The sequence below is a fragment of the Gossypium hirsutum genome, chromosome A10 (assembly GCF_007990345.1).
Source record: "Gossypium hirsutum isolate 1008001.06 chromosome A10, Gossypium_hirsutum_v2.1, whole genome shotgun sequence".
Lineage (NCBI taxonomy): Eukaryota > Viridiplantae > Streptophyta > Magnoliopsida > Malvales > Malvaceae > Gossypium > Gossypium hirsutum.
The window spans coordinates 30,914,559-30,936,387 of NC_053433.1; the positions used below are offsets into that span (position 1 = coordinate 30,914,559).

The 21,829-nt window shown below is 37.5% G+C and overlaps 2 protein-coding genes across 2 annotated transcripts; both read left to right on the plus strand.

The window, feature by feature from the left end:
- Nucleotides 1-2,253: 2,253 nt before the first annotated feature.
- On the plus strand, nt 2,254-3,527 carry LOC121207983 (uncharacterized). Its single transcript, XM_041078523.1, has 2 exons — nt 2,254-2,379; nt 2,484-3,527. Exons 1-2 carry the CDS (start codon nt 2,254-2,256, stop codon nt 3,525-3,527), a joined length of 1,170 nt encoding a protein of 389 aa, XP_040934457.1.
- A 1,996-nt stretch (nt 3,528-5,523) lies between these two features.
- LOC107895889 (uncharacterized) lies at nt 5,524-8,490 on the plus strand. The gene is made up of 3 exons (XM_041078524.1): nt 5,524-5,862; nt 5,963-7,944; nt 8,241-8,490. The coding sequence occupies exons 1-3, from the start codon at nt 5,524-5,526 to the stop codon at nt 8,488-8,490; spliced, it is 2,571 nt and encodes an 856-aa protein (XP_040934458.1).
- Nucleotides 8,491-21,829: the final 13,339 nt, after the last annotated feature.

Consider the following 21,829-nt stretch of genomic DNA (forward strand, 5'->3'; position numbering starts at 1 on the left):
TATATATATATTATTATTTTATGTATATATTTTAATATCACATTATTCATATGTTTTTTTATACATTATCCATGTAAATACTTTCAATACTACATTATGCATATATTTTTGTCTCTATTATATATATACTTTTAATATTCAATACTATTATTATGAATATGTTTGTATATTGTATATATATATTATATTTTTTATTCATATATTATTATCATTATTTTCTACTTATTATTATTATTATTATTATTATCATTGTCATTGCCATTTTTGTTGTTCCATGTTTTATTCATTTTTTTATTCGTTAATTTGCTTATGTCTTCGATCATTTCATTTTCCTCATGCATTTGTTTATATTTACATATTACTAGTCTTGCTATTACTTCATCTTTTATAATTACTCATATTATCGTTTTTGACACTGTCGCACCTATTATGTTATTATTCACATTAATATTATAATTTGCTTTTATGTTTTACTATAAATCACGTTATTTTTCTTACTCATATATTAAAACAATTCTTTCATAAAAGTAATATTCCGTATTAGGTAATTCGAGATAATCGTACCCTAACTTACTGGATTCAATTCTTTTATTTAACCTAAATAATGGAATATTCCTTTAATCACAATGTGAGTTTAAAAATGTTTATTTTTGGAGATACGAGGTGTGGTGCCCTAACTACCGGGTATGACATGTTGTTACCTCGAAATAAGATTTTTTGCAAATAAAGGCAATACTCGGTGTTTGATGATTCGAGAATCATACCTTATCGTGTTGGGTTGTGATTTCTCGTTGCTAAAAAACAATCGAATATTCCTTTAGGTTTTCACCCATGCTTATTAAAACCTTTTAAAACAAAGGATGTTCGATGATTGGATATTTGAGAATCGTGCCCTATCGGTTGGGTTGCGCTTTTTCATTTATTCTAAGCAATCGAAGATCCCTTTGAAGTTTCATCCACGTTTCTAAAAACCCTTTAAAACGAAAGAAGTGTTGATGTTTGGGCAGTTCGGGAATAGTGCCCTATCGTGCTGGTTGCAATCTCCCGTCTGACCGAAATAATCAAATATCTCTCTAGGATTTCACTCGTATTTTCAAAGTGAGGCAATGATCATGTTTGGAATTCAAAGAATCGTGCCCTACTGTGCTGGGTTTGATTTTCGTTGGACTAATAGTTGAGCACCCTTTCGTGATTTCGAATTATAAATTTCCGGACATTGAAACAAGAAAATTTTGACGATTAACTCGGGTTATTCAACTTTATTAAAAAAGCCACATTTCAAAATCATTTTTAATTTTAGACATAAGGACAATATTAATCGATTTAGTACCAATTTTGGGTGTAGTGAGGGTGCTAATCCTTCCTCATGCGTAACCGACTCCCGAGCCCATTTTCTAAAATTTTGTAGACCAAATTGTTGTTTCAGTAAATCATAAATGTTTATTAAAATAACCAAATTTTTAGGTGATCCGATCATACCAAAACAAAGATCGGTGGCAACTCCATGTATTTGTTTTCAAAAGTCGATTACCCCTTTTTTAAATTTTAAATTTTTAAATCAAGGAATGGTTTCGACAGCTTGGTGACTCCACTGGGGACTTTGAGAGTCGAGCCATAAAATTAATTATTTACTGTCCTTTTGTCGAAAATCGAAAATTCATTTAAAAAAAACATGTATCTTTCGATTGCATTTGATTGTGTGATTTTTTAGTCTGGGTCTTGTAAAAAAGCACTGCATTTCATTGCATGACCACCGTGGTCACACCTTCTAAGTAGGAGTAAGAAACTACGCTTTCGTGAGGTTTTCACCTCCGTATGAGATAGTGGATTACTTCCGGGGTACATCCGTACCTATGAGTCCGTGAGATTTTCATCTTCGCATGGTCATAGGGAAATGTATTCCCCCGAACCGAACTCGATCTATATGAGCCTATAATGGGTGAGGATTGAGGAATCTACTGGTTCGGGTACCTTATCTCTAGAACTAAACCACATAAGTAAACCTTAGGTACCACCCTTGGATGAAGCCGCGTGTAGCCTTAGTACTTACCCCTATATGCGTCATAATTATCGTTTATGTGCTTGCATTCTATCGCTATTATTTGACACTAACCGGTGTTTTGTTTGGTTTTGTCTTCTTTGCATAACATTGCATACTAAAAGAGGCGTTAATCCGTATTCAATTACTAAGTTAGAAACTTGACATGGAGAATGAATTTCTTAGTAAGTCGAGGATAATACGGCTGTTCGTGCATGGTCGAAGAGGCTGTAATCGGAGAGAGGGATAGCTTGGCAGAAGGGTATGCATCGGAGTTGCAAGATTTCACTCGCGTCAATGTAGTACAGAACGAGCTGCAAGAGTTGAGAGACATTTGGCTAGTTGGAATGAAGGAATGAAGCAATTATTTTACCAAAATTATGGTGACGTATCCTACCTGCTAGACATTAGAGTGGATAAGAATTTGTTTCAAGCCTTGGTGCAGTTTTGGAATTCTGCGTACAAGTGTTTCACTTTTGGAGAAGTGGATTTGGTACCTACCATGGAGGAATACACTACTTTGCTCAGGTATCCCAAAATTCAAGTCTGGAAGACTTATGCTCGGGTTTTTAGTAGTCAGACTTTCGTGAAGAAACTGATGAGCATTTCTGGGATGAGCGAGCCTTGGGTCATTACTCGGATTCAGCAAAAGGAGATAGCAAATGTATCCATTGGAGAATTGCGAGATTTGATCTTGACACATCTAGATGAAAGAAAGAGGGTTGATAAATTTGCCTTAAGCATCTACGGATTAGTGATCTTTCCTAAGGCTTTGAGGCACGTGGACGAGGCGGTCATTGACTTGTTTGATCACCTTGAAAAGGGAATCACACCGATACCAGCAATATTGGCAGAAACGTTCAGATCTTTGAGCTCATGTAGGAAGACAGGCAAGGGGCGATTCATTGGATGTGCACAATTATTGATGGCATGGTTCCACGGGCACTTTTGGAAGGTAGACAAAGTTTCCTATCGAGTCTTCTCCGAGGGTTATTTCCCATTGAAAGAAGAAGCAGCTATACAGAGGAGAGAGGATATCTCAGAGGAGAAGTGGATGGACATTCTTCAGAACCTTAAGGAGGGGGATATCGAGTGGAGAGCTTATTGGATGGTTCCTGACGAGATCATGTACCGATGTGGTAACTTCGATTGGGTGCCATTGTTAGGAATTTGGGGAGCTATCGAGTATACTCCACTGTTAGCCTTGAGGCAATATAAGTCGAGGCAATTTGTACCCACGACCTATGGGCTTGCTCAGAGTGAATTCTCATTTAAATGTGCTCATTATAAGAAGAGAGTTCGGGAGTTATCCAATGCTTGGAAGCAAACTTGTTGGATGAAGAGGTTAGTCGTCAGTTCCATAGTAACGCCCGAGTATAGCGAGTGGTTTAGGAAGAGGATTAATGATAATATTCCTAGGCCAAGCTTGGAGAATGCTCGACCTATCGGGGAACAATTACAAATCGCCCATCAGAATTGGAAATTATAAGGCAAGATTTCTAGAAGAAGAGTTCGGAGCTCAGGAAGAAGATCGAACAGTTAGAAGAAGAGAAGATGCATCTAAGGTTAGACGCTGATGTTTAGAGGTCAGAGGCTGAGAAATGGAGAAAAGGAAAAACTAAGGCCGAAGAAGACCTAAACAGCTTGAAGACAGACTACAAGAAGCTGCGCCTATCTATGAGGACTGCGGGTTTAGGTAAGACTTCCGAACAATGGCGCCACGAAATTCGAGAAGAAAAAGCCAATACCGATCGGTGGGAAAGTAAATTTCGAGAAGCTCAGGCACGAAACGAAGATTTGGAGAATAGCCTGTCGAAAAGCAGAAACGAGCGAGGTGAACTAAGGGCTACAGTGGCAGAACTCGAGAAGTCTCTGCATCAGTACCGAAATCGCAACACCACAATAGAGCCAAGCTTGAGCCAGATAGAAGAGATGAAAGGAAGAATAGGAGAGTTAGAGGCATCACTGCAGAACTGTGAGATGCGGATCCAGTTTTTCGAGGCAAACGAGGATCGTTGGAAAGAGCAGCTTCACCATGCACAAGACCAAGTCAGAAACAGAGATTACCTTATGGGGGAAGCCATAACCCAAATTCGGGAGGTAGCAGACTACTTACAAACTTTAGCGGTTCAAGCAGACATACTAAGCGTGAAGTATGAGTTGGAGTCGGATCGCGGACAAGAGCTGGCCTCGTTGCTTAGAAAAATTAGGACTTTAAGTGTTAGAGCGAAATTTTATTTGTAATTCGACTTTATGTAAAAGATTTTATTTTCGAGTGAAATTTTCTAAGGGCAATTGAATCAAAATTGATGCCTCCTTTACATTCATGCATTTGCATTACATCATATCATTATGCGTTAAAGGTCATAAGAGTTTTCTAATTAATTAATTAAAAATTATTTCAGTAACCTGGAAACTAACGAAAACCAACCAACTACGCACTCCTATGGTACAAGAAAAAAATCAATAGATAAGAGACTCGAGAAATTGGAGCAAATGCAAAAGGACATGCAAGAACAAATGCAGTCTCAGATGGACGAGCAGCTAGCCAAGATTCAACGAGAGATGAAGGAGCAAATGATGGAGTCCCAGAGAGAAATGATGTCCCAGTTATCCAAATTGCTGTTGGGAGGAATGGATAAGGGAAAGGACCCCATGGACCAAGTTGAGGAAACGAATGAAGATCTCCAATACCCCCTGGCTTTACTCCGACGCATGTATCGATGAAGCCCAAGATTAACCTACAAAAACCATCAGTCACAATCATACCCCAACAAGTTCAGGCTGGAGCTTCAATTCTGATGAACTTTCAAGCCGGCTTAGGCTCTAACTTTGTCAACAACCCGAACTATCTGCCCATTCTCGACTTGGATGAAACTACTGAAGAGGAAAAGGTGAGGACGGATTCGCAAAAACAATTGGAAGAACGTTGTAGATGGCTCGAGGAAAAATTCAAAGCCATGGAGAGCGCGAATCATCATTAAGGGATTGATGCCAAGGATCTGAGTCTGGTCCCAGATTTAGTCCTCCCCCCTAAATTCAAAATGCCTGAATTCGAGAAATACAATGGAACAAGTTGTCCTGAAGCCCACATCACCATGTTTTGCAGGCGAATGACGGGATATGTTAACAATGACCAGCTGCTAATCCACTGCTTTCAAGATAGTCTGGTTGGAGTGGCGTCTAAGTGGTATAATCAACTGAGTCGAGCCAAGATTAACTCATGGAAGGACCTGGCTCAGGCCTTTATGAAGTAATACAATCATGTGACGGACATGACCCTTGACAGAATCACTCTCCAGAATATGGAAAAAAAGTCAAATGAAAGCTTCAGATAGTATGCACAAAGGTGGAGAGAGGTGGCCATACAAGTTCAGCCGCCACTTCTAGAAAAGGAGACGACAATGCTCTTTATCAACACCTTGAAAGCCCCTTTTATCACCCAAATGCTAGGAAGTGCCACAAAAAGCTTCTCTGACATAGTAATGACGAGGGAAATGATCGAGAATGCTGTAAGGAGCGGCAAAATAGAATCGGGAGAGAGTACCAAAAAGTCAGCCCCAAGGAAAAGGGATAATGAAGTGAACAACACGAGCACATTCAACAAGGGGCAGTCCAAGTCAATTATCGTGAATCAACCCAAAACGGTGACTACCAATCAACAAAGCTCTGTAAGACAAGAATCTAATTCGAGAAAGAACACAGAAAGGCCACAATTCACCCCTATACCCATGACATATAGGGAGTTGTACCAAAACCTGTTCAACGCTCATGTAGTATCCCCTTTTTTACCTAGAGCCACTGCAGCCCCCGTATCCCAAATGGTATGACACAAACGCCCAATGTGAATACCACACGGGAATTACCGGGCACTCAATCGAGAATTGCACTACGTTCAAGAAAGTAGTTGAAAGACTCATTAAGGTGGGGATTGTGAGATTTGATGACCCAGCCACGCCCAATGTAGCAGGAAACCCACTCCCCAATCATACCGACCAAGGAGTGAATGGGATAAGTGAAGGTTTGAACAGGAAGACCAAATATGAGGTGGCAGAAGTCAGGACACCGTTGAGATGGGTATGGAAGGAGATGGCCAAGAGAGGATTGATTGTGTTGGACTCGAGGGAAGAATCCAAAGAAGAGAGAAACTACTGTGAGTTTCACGACAAGGTGGGGCATGAAATCCAAGATTGCGTGGAGTTCAGAGCCCTAGTACAAAACATGATGAACAATAAAGAAATTGAATTCTATGAAGAGACTGAGAACCCCGTAGAGGGAGATATATGTGCATCGAAGGGAGAATCGATGGCACAAAATCGAACGCCTAACTATCCCGTGGTGATCATTTCGAGACCCAAAAATAATGAAGCCGGAGTACAAATGCCACCGAGGGTCATAATCCAAAGACCTGCAGTTTTCCCTTACAAAGACAGCAAAAAGGTCCCATGGAATTATGATTGCAGTGTGATGATGCCGGGAAAGGAGAGCCCGGTTGACGCTTCAAGAGGGGACCAATGCAAGGGTTTCTATACACGAAGCGGGAGGCGTTACGATACGGCGAATGAGGAGGTGCAGCCCACAAAAGGAAAAGCCCAGGTGGTTGAGGAAATGAAGGGAAAAGCAACCAAACCTATTAATAAGCCAGTTAACGAAGAGGAGGCCAATGAGTTTTTAAAATTCCTAAAACATAGCGAATACAACGTGGTGGAACAGCTACGTAAACAACCAGCCCGTATTTCGGTGTTGGCCTTACTTCTAAGCTCGGAAGTTCATCGTAGCGCGCTAATGAGGGTCTTAAACGGGACATACGTTGCCAATGACATCTCCGTTAACAAGCTGGACCTTTTGGTGAACAACATAAGTGCCGATAATTATATCTTCTTTAATGACGACGAGATACCACCCGGGGGCATGGGGTCGACTAAAGCTTTGCATATCACTACGCGCTGTAAAGGGAACACGCTGCCAGGCGTACTGATTGACAATGGGTCGGCTTTGAATGTCCTGCCTTTGACCACGCTGAATAGATTACCTATAGACAGCTCTCACATGAAGGAGTGCCAGAACATCGTAAAAGCATTTGATGGCACGGAGAGAAAGGTGATGGGCAGAATCGAGGTACCTCTTCAGATTTGGCCAAACACATATGAGGTGGATTTCCTCGTAATGGACATCAAGCCCTCATACAATTGCTTGTTGGGAAGGCCCTGGATACATTCGGCTGGGGCAGTGCCTTCCTCATTACATCAGAAATTGAAGCTAGTATCGGAAGGGAGATTAATAACGATCAAGGCTGAGGAGGATATTATTGCAACTGTGAGCAATAATGCACCCTATTTGGAGACAAATGATGAAGCAATCGAATGCTCATTTCGATCTTTGGAATTTGTTAATGCGATGTTCATCGCCGAGGGAAGTAAAATTCTGGTGCCAAAATTGTCCAAAACCACGAGGATGAGCCTCCAGCTAATGATCGGAAGAGGGGCCCTACCCAGAAGGGGACTTGGGAAACATCTGCAAGGAAGGGTTAAAACATCAATGCCGAAAGACAAGAGAGATCGCTTCGGTTTAGGATTTAAACCGGATGCAAAACAAAAGAGAAGGGAGCTGGAAAAGAAGCAAGAAAGAAGAAGAGCTCGATTAACGGGGAAGGAAATCAAGTGGGAACCAATGACATTCCTCCATATATCGAAAACATTTGTGTCCGGGGGAATTATTCATCCTGAGAGAAATACACCAATGACGGGAGCTATAGAAGAAAGGCTGGAAAGCTTGGACATCAACGTCATATACGAAGAGGAGACCGGAAGAGAGAATTTGTCGGGCATTTGCCTCTGCAAGCCTGGAAGTGTTCTGGACAACTGGACTGCGGAACAGATTCCTGTAGCTTTTAGAACGGATTCAGAGTAATGTCCAAAACACACTTATTGCTCTAGGCCTAGGAGTAATAAGAATCTTTTATGAAATAGGCCGATGTTTAAAAACGACATTTCAATAAAATGCACGGTTATTATCATTTTTGAGCAAATGTTATCTCGTCCTTTCAATTCCATTCATAACCATACAAATGATTACTTTCGAATTCTTTTATTCTTGAAACATTCTTCTAAATATTCTTTCATTCGTCATTCATAATCATATCATGTAAATAAATGTTTCAAATTCTTTTGATTCTTTGTATCTGCCTTCGTCCTCATAACAGGTTCCCAGATATTAATGATACGAGTGACACTGCTAGTGACTCAGAATTTCTTTTCGAGCAAGATGTGTGTATGGATGATTCTCAAGATTTTGAAGATAACCAAGGCTGTAACCTATCTCATGATTTGTTGAAGATGGTAGAACAAGACGAGAAACAAATCCTACCTCATAAAGAATCAGTCGAAATTGTGAGTTTAGGAGAAGGACAAGAGGTGAAGATCGGAACATGTATCACCGCAGAGATGAAGTGAGACCTCATTGAATTACTTCAAGAATTCAAAGATGTCTTCGCATGGTCATACCAATATATGCCCGGGTTGGACACTGACATTGTAGTGCACCGACTCCCCATAAAAGAAGAGTGTAAGCCTGTTCAGCAAAAACTCCGAAGAACGAGGCCCGACGTCTTGCTAAAAATAAAGGAAGAAGTTCGAAAGCAGTTTGATGCTGGATTCTTGAAGGTGGTAAAATACTCAGATTGGGTAGCCAACATCGTCCCTGTCCCTAAGAAAGATGGAAAAGTGCAAATGTGTGTGGACTACAGAGATTTGAATAAAGCCAGCCCAAAAGACAATTTCCCACTAGCTCATATCGACACCCTAGTGGACAACACGGCGGGACACTCACTGTTTTCATTCATGGATGGTTTTTCGGGATATAACCAGATTAAGATGCATCCTGAAGATATGGAGAAAACTACATTTGTAACTATGTGGGGCACGTTCTGCTACAAGGTGATGCCATTTGGACTGAAGAATGCAGGGGCAACTTATCAAAGAGCCATGGTAACCCTTTTTCACGACATGATGCATAAAGAAATCGAGGTCTATGTTGATGACATGATAGCTAAGTCTCGAACAGAGAAGGAGCACATACAAGTCCTGGGGAAATTGTTCTTGAGGTTAAGGAAGTTTCAGCTAAAACTCAACCCCGCCAAATGTACTTTTGGAGCCAAGTCTGGAAAGTTGCTCAGATTCTTGGTTAGTGAGAAAGGGATTGAGATTGATCCAGAAAAAGTTAAAGCCATACTAGAGCTATCCCCATCGTGCACTCAGAAAGAAGTTCGAGGCTTTCTAGGAAGATTAAATTACATTGCTCGGTTCATTTCACAACTGACCGAGAAATGTGACCCTGTCTTCTGCCTCCTCAAGAAACATAACCCAGGTGAATGGAATGAAGAATGCCAAAGGGCTTTCGACAAGGTCAAATAGTATTTATCCAATGCCCCGGTGCTGATGCCACCTAACCCCGATGAGCCATCAGTGATTTGCAGCAGAGCTACCAGTACAATACACTTCCTCCAATCATATATAAGCCCATCCCCATGCAATGCATCTTGCAACATGTCATGTCATAACATAGTATTACACATGTACTCAACACAGTTATACATAACATGCTAAAATATAAAAATACATCAAATAGGGGCTAAACAGTCATTTTGACACATAAGGTTAAAACCATCAATTTAACGCATAAGGGCAAACTAGTCATTTTACCACATAAGGGCAAAATCATCAATTTAACACATAAGGGCAAAATAGTTATTTTGCCACATAATGGCTAAACTGTCAATTTAACACATAAAGGTAAAATAGTCATTTTACCCTATAGGGGTATTTCAGTCATTTTCAAGTAAATAAGGGTCCAGGTACTCTTACTGGCCCACTAGTAGGTCCACAGTCATCTTGGGTGACCCGTACAACCTTAACAGTCAATCGGTGATAATGGGCCCATAGCTCACATTGTGGCCCATGTGGGCCTACACGCTCGTATGGCCGACATAACCCAAGATGGCCTTAGTAGTGTGATTCATACTGTAACACCCCTATCCCGTAACCATCGCCGGAATAAGTAAGGGGCATTACCGGACTTGTAACTCATGACAAAACGGTAAAACTTTTTTTTTTGGATCATTCATTTGGATAAACACTAAACACAGCCAGGGATAAAATGTAAACTTCTATAAGTACACATTCAAAAGATGCCATTTTCGCATGGCTTATATACATTAACCAAAATATCCTCTCACTACTAGTCTATTCTATACATGCCATAAGATAATCCAAAACGTAGCAGTACCAAACAGTGGATAGTGATAGTGTGACTAGTTGCTGATGATCCCCGAGCCTGTAGCTTCCAAATGAGATCTATAAAACAGAGGAAACAAAGTACACGGAGTAAGCATTATAATGCTTAGTAAGTTTTAAGCAGTGTCAACAGATAACAATCAAATTATAACATAGTTGTTCGTATTTTTATTTCACTCTTCCTTCGGGCATACCATCCCTTTACCGAATATGCACATCTCCTCATATATAGTAGGCAGATAAATTCTCACTTGATAGTGACCTCTTATGATCATAGGTACATTACATATTTTTTTCCTGATTTTCCACATTGACCAAATGCACAATAATCATAGAACAGTCTTATTGCTTTACTCACATGTGCATCACATAACGACCTTGTGATTTAGTCTAAATCAAACTTAAATATAATCTCAAAATACATACCTGACCAACTTAACGCATTGAACGTATTTATTACCAATTGTTACTGTGAAGTTGTATAATCTTACGCTTTACTTGAATCTTCAGCAAAACCTTTAGGTCGGGGCTTACCTGGACAAAATCTCCACACGTAGTCATCGGGTCTTTAGAGCTCGGATATAGTACGAGCACGAAGCCTACGGACATTAATCAGTGATAATATTCTCGCATAAAGCCTGCGGGGTTTTAACCCAGATATAGTACTGACACAAATGCCCTTCGGGACTTATCACATTTATACACTTTCACATCCATCACGTTGGCCACTCGGCCCTATCACATATATACACTTTCACATTCATCACATTGGCCATTCGGCCTTATCACATATATACACTTTCACATTTATCACATCGGCCATTAGGCCTTATCACATATATACACTTTCACATTTATTCAAATATACTTCACATACCACATATACTATCATGTACAGACTTGGTCTTGGCCGAATCTACATCCATCACTTTCCAATGAATAATTCAATTTTATGCCATACTATCATTTCATATTCGAATACTCATAAACTTACAATATCACGATTTAGAATTCAAGTATGGGTTTAATCAATAGCTTATGAGCAACTAAAACAAGTTTTATCCATGTTTACAACAAAATCACATATTCACTACGAGCTGTTTTCCTGAGAAATGGTCACTAAATTATTTATAATTGGAGCTAAAAGACTCCAAATCACTTGCCGTTAATTTTCCCTGAATATAGACTCATATATATTTCATCCATAAATTTTTCAGAATTTTAGGTTTGGCCAATCAATACCAGATTTTTCTTAAAGTTTCCCCTGTTTCACTGTTTGACTAATCTGACCAGTCTGCACTACGAATCAAAATTCTCATTGTACAGAATTCAAAGTATGTTCTATTTGATTTCATTTGAAACTAGACTCATTAAGGAGTCTAAGCATATAAATTTTATCTTGTAACCATTTTTGTACAAATTATAGTGATTTTCTTAAAACAGAACAGGGGATTTCGTAGTCATTCTGACACCATCTCACACAACTTTAAATATCTCTTTATAGGAAATTCCTTTGCTTACACGGTTTCTTTTATAAGAAACTAGACTCATTAAGCTTTAATTTCATGTCTCATTCAGCCTCTAATTCAAGTCCATAAATTTATGGTGATTTTATAAAGTCACGTTACTGCTGCTGTCCTAAGCAGACTATTTCAAATTACCCTTAAATTCCCAAGCTCAAACACTTAAGAACTTACCATTTGAGCTTAGAACATATCATGGCCACATCATATCTTATTAAATCAACTCATCATGTCCTATTATAATTGAATTTACTCAACGTTTAATCACTTAAAACTTACCTCGGAAGTGGTCGACGACTAGATATCCACGGCTATTCATTTACTTTCTCTTTATCCAAAATTGCCCCTCTATGCTCTTGAGTTAACTTATTTGAAGTCTTTTTTTGCCGAATGCCCTAAGCTCAAAGGTTTCTATTTTGTTTCTCAACTCACGGCAAGAAGAAGAAGAAATGGCCTTGTTATTTTCACCTCAAACATGTTTTATTCATTTATTTCATTAACTTTTATTATTTCTATTTTATGAAACCACTTTCTTTAATATAAACAAATATATTATTAACATTATTTACTAACATACAAAGCACAAAATGCCAAAATGTGTCATTCATGCCCATCCTTGCCGTCCACTACCAAGAAAAAGGAATGTTTGACATGCAAGTCCCTCATGCTTCAAACCATGCAATTTTTAGCCACTTCCAATTAACCTATGACATTTTCAAGATTTTTCACATAAGCCCCTTTTTATTTATTTCACATCCAAATGAAAAAATTTAAAGCATGAAATTTTCACACATACTTATTCATAAATAATAAGCATAAAATATAACAATTAATTATTTTTGTGACTCGATTTTGTGGTCCCGAAACCACTTTCCGACTAGGGTCAAATCAGGGGTGTCACACATACAGCCGTCCCAATATTAACCACACTCTTGTGTGATTCTTCCCATGTGGGGACATAGGCCCATTGGGCCTACGTGGCCCAATTTGGCCTAGAATGGCCCAATTTGGCCTAGAATGGCCCAGTTTGGCCCAGAATGTCCCAGTTCGGCCCAGAATGGCCCAAAATCGTTTCGACTCATGGAAATGCTCATAGCCATCTCGTTGACCACACGGCCATGTTTTGTTACACGGCCTGCCATACGGGCGTCCGCATGCCCGTGTGGTGTCGACAACCCACTTTCCGGCTTTCCAACCTTTCGGCTTTTCAGCTTTTCAGCCTTTGCTGTTTCACGTCTAATGGCAGTGTTACACACTTCTTCATGGAGAGTGCTAAAAGTCCACAAGCACCACAACCTACATTCATACATGACATACAATTAGTCTTTTAAACACTAGGGTTAAACACTCTCTTAATAACACTTAATCCCAACATGGTGATTATTACTTGCCTTGATTGAAAAAAGCGTTTTAGCCCACTTATCCTACTGACCAAGATTAAATTCCTTGGCAAAGACCTGCATTAAAACCTATTCTACTAACTAGAACCCTAAACGTAAACAACTTGAGCCCAGTACGCAACTTACCGAAATATAGAACTAAGAGTGGAGGGTAGCAGAAATCAGCCTACACAAAATACACCCTAAACCGAGGCATAAGATGGGACAATCACCCCTGACAACAACCGGTAGGGAATAGAAAATGTTAGAGAGGAAATCTATTAACAAAAAACAAAGAGACCAAGCAACTGTACTTACCCCCGCAATAGAATGTTCGACTAACCCCATATAGTGAAAAAAGAAGAAAGCCGGAAACAAGAAATAAGAAAAAACAAAATCAAGAGCACTTACCCAAAAATCAAAACAATAGAGATGGAGAGGAATGATGAGGTCTTCGACCTAAAAACAAGGTGAAAGGGAAAGAAATATTAGGAGGAGGGGATAGAAGACATTCGGCCAAAAAGGGCTAGGAGAAAGAAAAATGAAAAGAAAAGCAAGTGACCTCCAAACGCTAATCTGAAACGAACCAACACACGGCCAATAACCCTTGCACTCGATAGTCTCCAACGACAGAAAAGAATATAAAATAAAATGAAAGAAGAGCCAAAAACAAATTGAAGACCAAAACATCAGAACCAATCTCTAAACTCCCTAAAACCAAACTCACAAGTGCCTACATTCCTAATCCAGCTCCAACACTCTCCACTTCCCATCTCCTTGATTTTCTCCTAAATTTCCTCATGTCCACCAATTCAAACAATTGAAATCCCCCAAAAGACTCTCCTCAAATTCGGCTAACAATAAACTTATTTAAACTTATTCAAACTCTTGGTGTTTCGGTCAAACACAACTTCCTCCCATGGCCAACAGCAAAAATAACCTCTATTTGCACAAGCAAGGATTCGAACCTCAGACCACTAGCACACTCCACATGCCACTTACCACTAGGCTAGCAGGCTTTTTATGTCATACTTTACCAAAATAAACTTATAACCATACTGGCCAAAGATAGGGGTTTTATCTTTAAAAAGAAAAAATTTTGTGGAAGCTAAGACTTGAACCCATGACTTCCCAGACACTTCCAAAGCACACAACCACTAAGCCAAACACTCAATTGTGTCACTTCCTTGCACAATTAAATATTCATGTGCAGTCTCCTAATTACACCCCTGCTCAAGACATAATACTTCTAGGCCCAAATTCGGGCCGTTACACCATCTATTTTAGAATTATCATCAATAAAATCTCGATCTTTGCCAAAAAATGGTAAGTACATCTCGTTTCAAAGATTAAGTCTCGAATTTCGTAATACTTCTATATGAAACTAATCCTACATTCAATCTAATCAATCTTTTACTATTCTTGTTTAACTTTTGATGATCTTGATAAATATTGAAATAAAGCGTTAACTCTTGTATAAATGTTATTTTGGAATACATGTTTTAAGTGCATCGGATCAAATTTGATCGTAAGGAACATTGATCAAGCTCCTAGTGAAAGCTGTGTGTTTTTTTATAAGTGAATCGGGGCAAACCGTGTCTAGGATTAAGACCACACAGTCTACCACACAGGCATGTGGACCACATTGCCCCTCTACACAACCATGTACCTTTGAAAACCCTAGGCTAGTGTTTGAATCTCACACGACTAAGAACCCTCCACACAATTGTGTTGCTCATGTAGCTTAATTTTCCAATATGCCACACTACCACAGTTTGTTACACGGTCGTGTAAACCCTCTACACGACTTGGACACACAGCTGTGTGTGCCCTATTTTATAGTTTTGCCCCAAATTTTTTGAATGATTTAGTTTAGTCCTCATATAGCCCCCAAACTATTTATAGAAATTTTATTCACCCGATTGAGTCCCTGATATTATGAACATGCTAGAATCTATGGTTTGATGATTGAAATGCCATTGAATAATGATATGTGAATATTACATCTATTGTCATTGTTTTTCTAATCCATTGATATTGTTATTCTTACCTCTATATTACTGATGTATGCCTACTGTTACTGTTGAACCAAATACATGATAAACATCTCTATTGTTACCATTGAATTGAATACATGATAAACATGTCTACTGTTACTGTTGAGCCAAATACATGTGTAACACCCTTCACTCGGTTCGGTTGCCGAACCTAAGCTATAGGATGCTACCATAGTTAACCAAGCATATCACAAATAAATTCAACTTTAAACATTCCATTAAATAATAGACATGATATAATCCAAGAAAAATATGATTTATGAACATATTCAAGTTCCAAACGAGCTTACGAAGCTTTTAAACCAACTCAAAAATAAGTCAAGACTAATTTGGAACTTTTATGAAATGATAGGTAAAAGGAAAAAGTAGGGGTTACATGATCGTGTGGCTAGGCCGTGTGACATGCTGAGGTTGTGGGTGATTAAAACACACAACTATGTAGTCTAACCGTGTATGTGAACTAAGACCATGTATGCAGAGTCACACAGTTGTGTCGATATACCAAAGATCCAAATATACCACAACCATGCAATACACCATTTCTCAACCTGTTAAAAGACATCAAAAGCATGTCAAAATAATCCTTATATCATTCATCCTAAGTGCCTAACCAATATGCTACAACTGGTACCTCAAATCAACAATTTATATCTTACCATTCATCATCATTCATGCCTCAATATTCGTACTTAACATTCATACGTGTTCAACATTTCAAATACCAAAATTTGATCAACAAAATTCATCATTTCTAAGTGTCAAAACTCATCAAGTAAAATCCACCATATTGACCAAAACATATGTGCAACTCATGTTACAAATCAACCAAAAGAAGATCATCACTTCCAAACATTACACTTATATCCAAATCAAAATGAACCAATACAAAAGTTTCAATCTCATGCACATGTGCATATCCCTTAGCTTGAGTAAATCACATTTCAAGTTAGCTATTCACTTGCTACTTTATTTCCCATAACAATACTAAATCATCCAACATCATCAACATCATTAGAACAAGATCATGAACATCCAAAATAATTTAAACGCAAATACAAGCTTATTTACAAGCCACACAACTGAATTTGGAATAAACAAAGATTATTAAATCAGAGATTGGATAGTGTGAGCTCCAAGTTGATTCGACTAATGCATTCCACAAAATAACCTGTTCAGAGACAAAAAAACAAACAAAATAAGCATTACGAATGCTTTATAAGCTCACATGAAATGTAACATCCCAAATTTAGCTCCATAAAATTTAGAAATATATCAAAAATAGGGAATTGACCTAATGGCTAGTCATTAAATGTGAAAGCTTGAAAGTTGGTTGGAGGTGCCAAGTTCAAGTCTCAACTCTGACAAAATAATTTTTTTTGCAAATTCCCTTGTTTTTTTTATGTGTTGGCATCCAAGCTTAGTAAACCTAGGTATAAATATATGTTTTGATCAAAATAATTAGAATTTTAACCTATTTTCTTCTACCTTAGCCATCCCTAACCCCCTCTCCCTCTTTTCACGTTTACTTTTTTTATTCTTTTCCCTTTTTTCTCTATTGTTGTCGTTGCCTACACCTCCCCTTTTATCATCTTCTTTTTCTTTTTGCATCAAAATTGTGCACCATCTCCTTTACTATATTGCTGAAATTTTTCCTCAATTAAATCATCCCCAATTTTGGAATTTTGAACTCCAAGATTGATCCCAAACATCGCCTAGAAAGTGCCATTTTCGTTTCTCTCAACTAGCTTGTGTAAGGTCTCTTCTCTCTTCAATTTTTTAATTGGTCTTGTCCATTAAAAATATAAATTTATAGATATGAAATTTATGGGATTTTAAATTTTTTAAATGTATTTTCCATATTTTAATGTGGTTTCAAATCATTTTAAAATTTAGCCCTAGTTTCAGCCACCATGGGCAGTGGTGCGTGCGCATATGTGTAGAATAAGGGGCTGTTTTGTTTCATGAATCTTTCCCAATTAATTCCAACCTTAATTTGATTTCTTGGACCCTCCTAATCATCTATTAAAACCATTTCAATTAGGGAAAAAAGGTTCTTGATTTTTTGGGCATTCAAATCTCACAAATTAGGAAGCGTAAGTGCAGTTAAGTGTAAAATTAATTGGTGCTTTGACATAGTTGTAGGGTAAATGTTATGGATTGATTAAATGAAAGAATTGAATAATTATTAGATATTGATTTTCCAGTATATTATGGAATTAGGTGCTGATCCAAATGCCTTGAGTCAACTGTAAAGCCGAAGAACGATCATACGTACGGTTCGCATTGATACAACGTAAGGAATCGAACTAGTTGAATTCGTAAAATAGTTATTAATCCAAAAATTGGTTTGAACCCATAAGTAGGTATTTGAGAGTTGATTAAGTGGTAAATTGATTAAGTGGTAACTTGATTTAGTTTATACTGAATTTTGGTTTAGGATCGTATGAAGAGTTATTAAGGGAAATTGGAAGATTCACTAGGGTGCTGGGAGAAAGCTAAAAAAATAAGGTGAGGGTCCTAAACTTGTAAAATTTGTTTGATAATGATAAATGTTATGTTATATTTGATAATTAGCTTGCTGATTGGTTTGGCATAGTAGCCAAAATATTAGTTTTGCGAGTGGCCAATACAGGTATATTTCGAGCCTTAAAAGATTGGTGTGTTGGCAAATTGCTAGTTTAACTGTATGAATGTGTAACTGAGATTGTTATGCATAGTTATATTATGTGGTATGAGAATTTTTGATGGTATGGTATGAAATGTTGAAATATTAGTTTTATGCATGAAATATTTACTATGATATATATATATACGTGAGGTTGCTAATGATGCACAATGAAATTCAGTAAAGCATGTGAATTGAATGATATTGATAAATACCATCTTAATGGTAATTTGAAAATTTGAAACGTTGTTTCCTTTTCCTGAAAGTATGTGATTATTGAGGACATGTTGCGCATGTTGAATAAAAGTGAAAAGGATTGAAATGTGATTGTGTATGAATTTGTATGACATATTGCATGTGCATTGGGATGGGATTTTGGGGTTAACAGAGGAGTTTCGTGGAGTACTGGCGGCATATTAAGTCCACATATATTGTTAGTCAGTACACTGCGTTCGGAGTACGGAGGGGATAGACAATTATATCGCCTTATATATTTGGCAGTTTCACTGTATTATTGATTATTGGTTGTTTTACCACATCGAGCATTGCTCATATACATTGGAGTTTGGCAGACGAGTTCTAGGGAACTCGTGGTGTGTAGCGAATGGTATGGGTAGGATCTCACATGTGCATTTTTCACGATCATGTGCATTTGAAAATTATTATTGTTAATGTTTGATTGTGCCTTTGGTACCTCTATGAAATTGCATGTATGAATGCTTAATACTCGTTTAGTCTCACAGTGAGCTAATTAAGCTCACCCCATTATCTCAACTTCTCAGGTAATTATCGAAATTAGGATCAGAATTGGCATGCGGACGTATGACAAACTTCAGACTTTACTTCGTCATATTATTTTAATTTAATTATATTTTTAGGTTATTTTATTATTATTTGATTTTGGATTGTAAAGTTTCTTTAAACTATGGTTGTGGACTGTTCGAGATTTTAGGCTTTTTCATGCATGCATGAAATGCATCTTTGGTATAGATACATGGTTTTTATACTATGTTGAAATGGAATATGCATGATATATGACTAAATTAATAATTTGACTAGTAATGGTACATTTCTACTACTAAGAACATAACAAAATGATTTTTCAAAGGCAACACCATCAGTAAGGTTTTACAAAAACTCATCTAATTCGCTAATCTGACTTAAGCAGGGTTGGACTAAGTAGATGGACGTTTTCCAAAGATAACAATAGAAATAGCGGTTTTGTAAAAAGAAGTACTTGAGGGTTTTTAACTATCGTTAGGGTAAGTTCAACACTAAGGTGTCCAATGTGGCCTTCCTGATTCAACCATAATCTCTAGGCCGGGTTTGGGAGGTTACATGAAATTCATTTAACCTACCTCAAAAAATTTACAATTCAATTATGAAAACCTAATGTAACAAGTATCGATATCATTTGGAATCTTGTTATATCTACAAGTACATCACTTGATACTTCCAAAAATTAATACATTATTATAGCCTGCTATGATTCCTGAGTAGAAGTAGGAACGAGTCATGATGGATTTCGTATCTAGTTTTCCTGTAACTCCGAAAAACAAAGATTCAATCTGGTTATTGTTGATAGATTGAATAAGTCGACCCATTTTATTCCAGTCAGAACAGATTACTCACTTGGGAGGCTAATAGATATATGTGTTAGAGATTGTGAGGTTGCACAGAGTTCCGACATCTATGATTTTTGATGGTGATCTGTGGTTTCATCGAGATTTTGGAGTAAACTTCACGATGCCTTGGGCACTAAACTCAATTTCAATTCAACGTTTCACCTTCAAATGAACAGGCAATCAAAACGAGCAATTCAAATTTTAGAAGACATGATATGATGTTGTATTCTTGAGTTCAAGGGTAGCTAGGAAAAATACCTACCATTAGCTGAGTTCGTTTATAATAACAGTTATCAATCCAATATTAAAATGGCACCATTTGAAGCTTTATACAAAAGGAAATGTAAAACTCCATTGTATTGGTTCGAGCTAAGTGAATCCAAAATGGTAGGGATTGATTTGATTCGAGAAACTAAAGACAAAGTTCAAATTATTCGAGATTGTTTGAAAATTGCATCTAATCGTCAGAAGTCGTACGCATATTTGAAAAGAAAAGATATAGAAATTGTTGTTGGTGATTGGGTATTTTTAAAAGTTTCTCCATGGAAGAAAGTGCTACAAATCAGTAAGAAAGGAAAGTTGAGTCCGAGATTTATCGGACAATATGAGATTACCAAAAAAATTGGTCCTATAGCTTATAGATTAGCTTTACCTCCTAACCTCGAGAAAATTCATAACGTGTTCCGAGTTTCAATGCTAAGACAGTACAGATCTGATCCATTACACATGATTCCTTATAGTGAAATTGAATTATAGTCAGATTTAACGTACTTTGAAGAACTAGTAAAAGCACAAGCTCGAAAAGTCAAAGAACTTTGGAATAAACAAGTACTGTTGGTGAAAGTCTTGTGGAATCGACATGGTACTGAGGACGCTACCTGGGAAACTGAGGAATTGATGAAATTACAATATTTGAATCTATTCTCAAGTAACAATTGCGAGGACAAAATTTCCTAAGGGGGAAAGTTGTAACAACTCATTTTTCAGTGGTGATAGAACAATAGTTTCGGGACCACAAATTTCTATTGTGTCAGCCCGTAAATATTTACGAAGTCATATGTGTCGTATTAAAATTTGATTAAGAAATTTTAACATTTAGATAACTAATTAAGGAGAAAGGACTAAATTATAAAAGGTGCATAACCTATTAATTATAGAATTAGGATGACCAAGAAGTTTAATTATTAAATGAGAGAGGACTCATATGTAATTATACCATAGTAAAAGTAGATGGACAACTTCGGTGTAACACCCCTAACCTGGCCTAGATGTTATGGCCGAATCTGGGAGTGTTACAAAGAAGGGTTTTAAATCACATCTTTTAAGTTAAAACATACCGTGTTATTAGTTTACCAAATGGAGCCTTACAATTTGAAAAAAATTGCATTTATAATCTTATTTAAAACCATTTTAAGTTATCGAGAATTTGCAGCGGAAGTTTGAAAATTGTTTTATTCGAAAATGAAGCTTGCATCTCCAAAAACCATTTGTTTGCGTAAAGTGTTTTTGTCAAAGTTGCAAAAAAGAAAGTTAAACAAAATCCAAATCCAGAAGTTAAAACCATACAGTCTAGAGAAATAAAATCGTTATTACTAATAAAAATAGTTTTCTGTCAAGTGGTCTCCGCTGAGACTCCGTCACACCGACCCGCCTAAGTCTAAAGATTACATAAATAGAACAGACAAACAGATGCGAGTTATCGCAAACTCGGTGTGTGACCCAATAGAGATAGTCATGCAACATACACAGAATCTCATATGTAGACAGTTATAGATTTGGACCTAAGTCTTTAACAAATACAGCTATCAGAATAAGATAAGTAGAACAGATACGTATCTATTTCTCACCATTTCATACCTTCGATATACCCGTTCAACCATTCGAAATAATATTGGATACCCTAGAATCTCGCACCCTAAGTGCCAAATACATAGCTAAAGCTATCTCTATCTCATATCTCATATAATGCTCACTCTCGAGCTACCAATAGGTCTGCTCACACAAGCTGACGGTATGACATAGTTGCACAGTACTGCTCACACAAGCTGAAGAGAATCTGCAACACAAGTCGAATAACTCAGCCACCAGAAGTGTAACTGCCCGATTTTAGCTAAATTGGAATAGTGGTTTTGGGACCACAAATCTGAGGTCAAAAAACTATTTTAATATTATTTTGGTGTTTATAGCATGTGATTATATATGTGTGAAAAATTCGTGAAGTAATTTTAGCTTTTGGGTGCTTAATTTGATG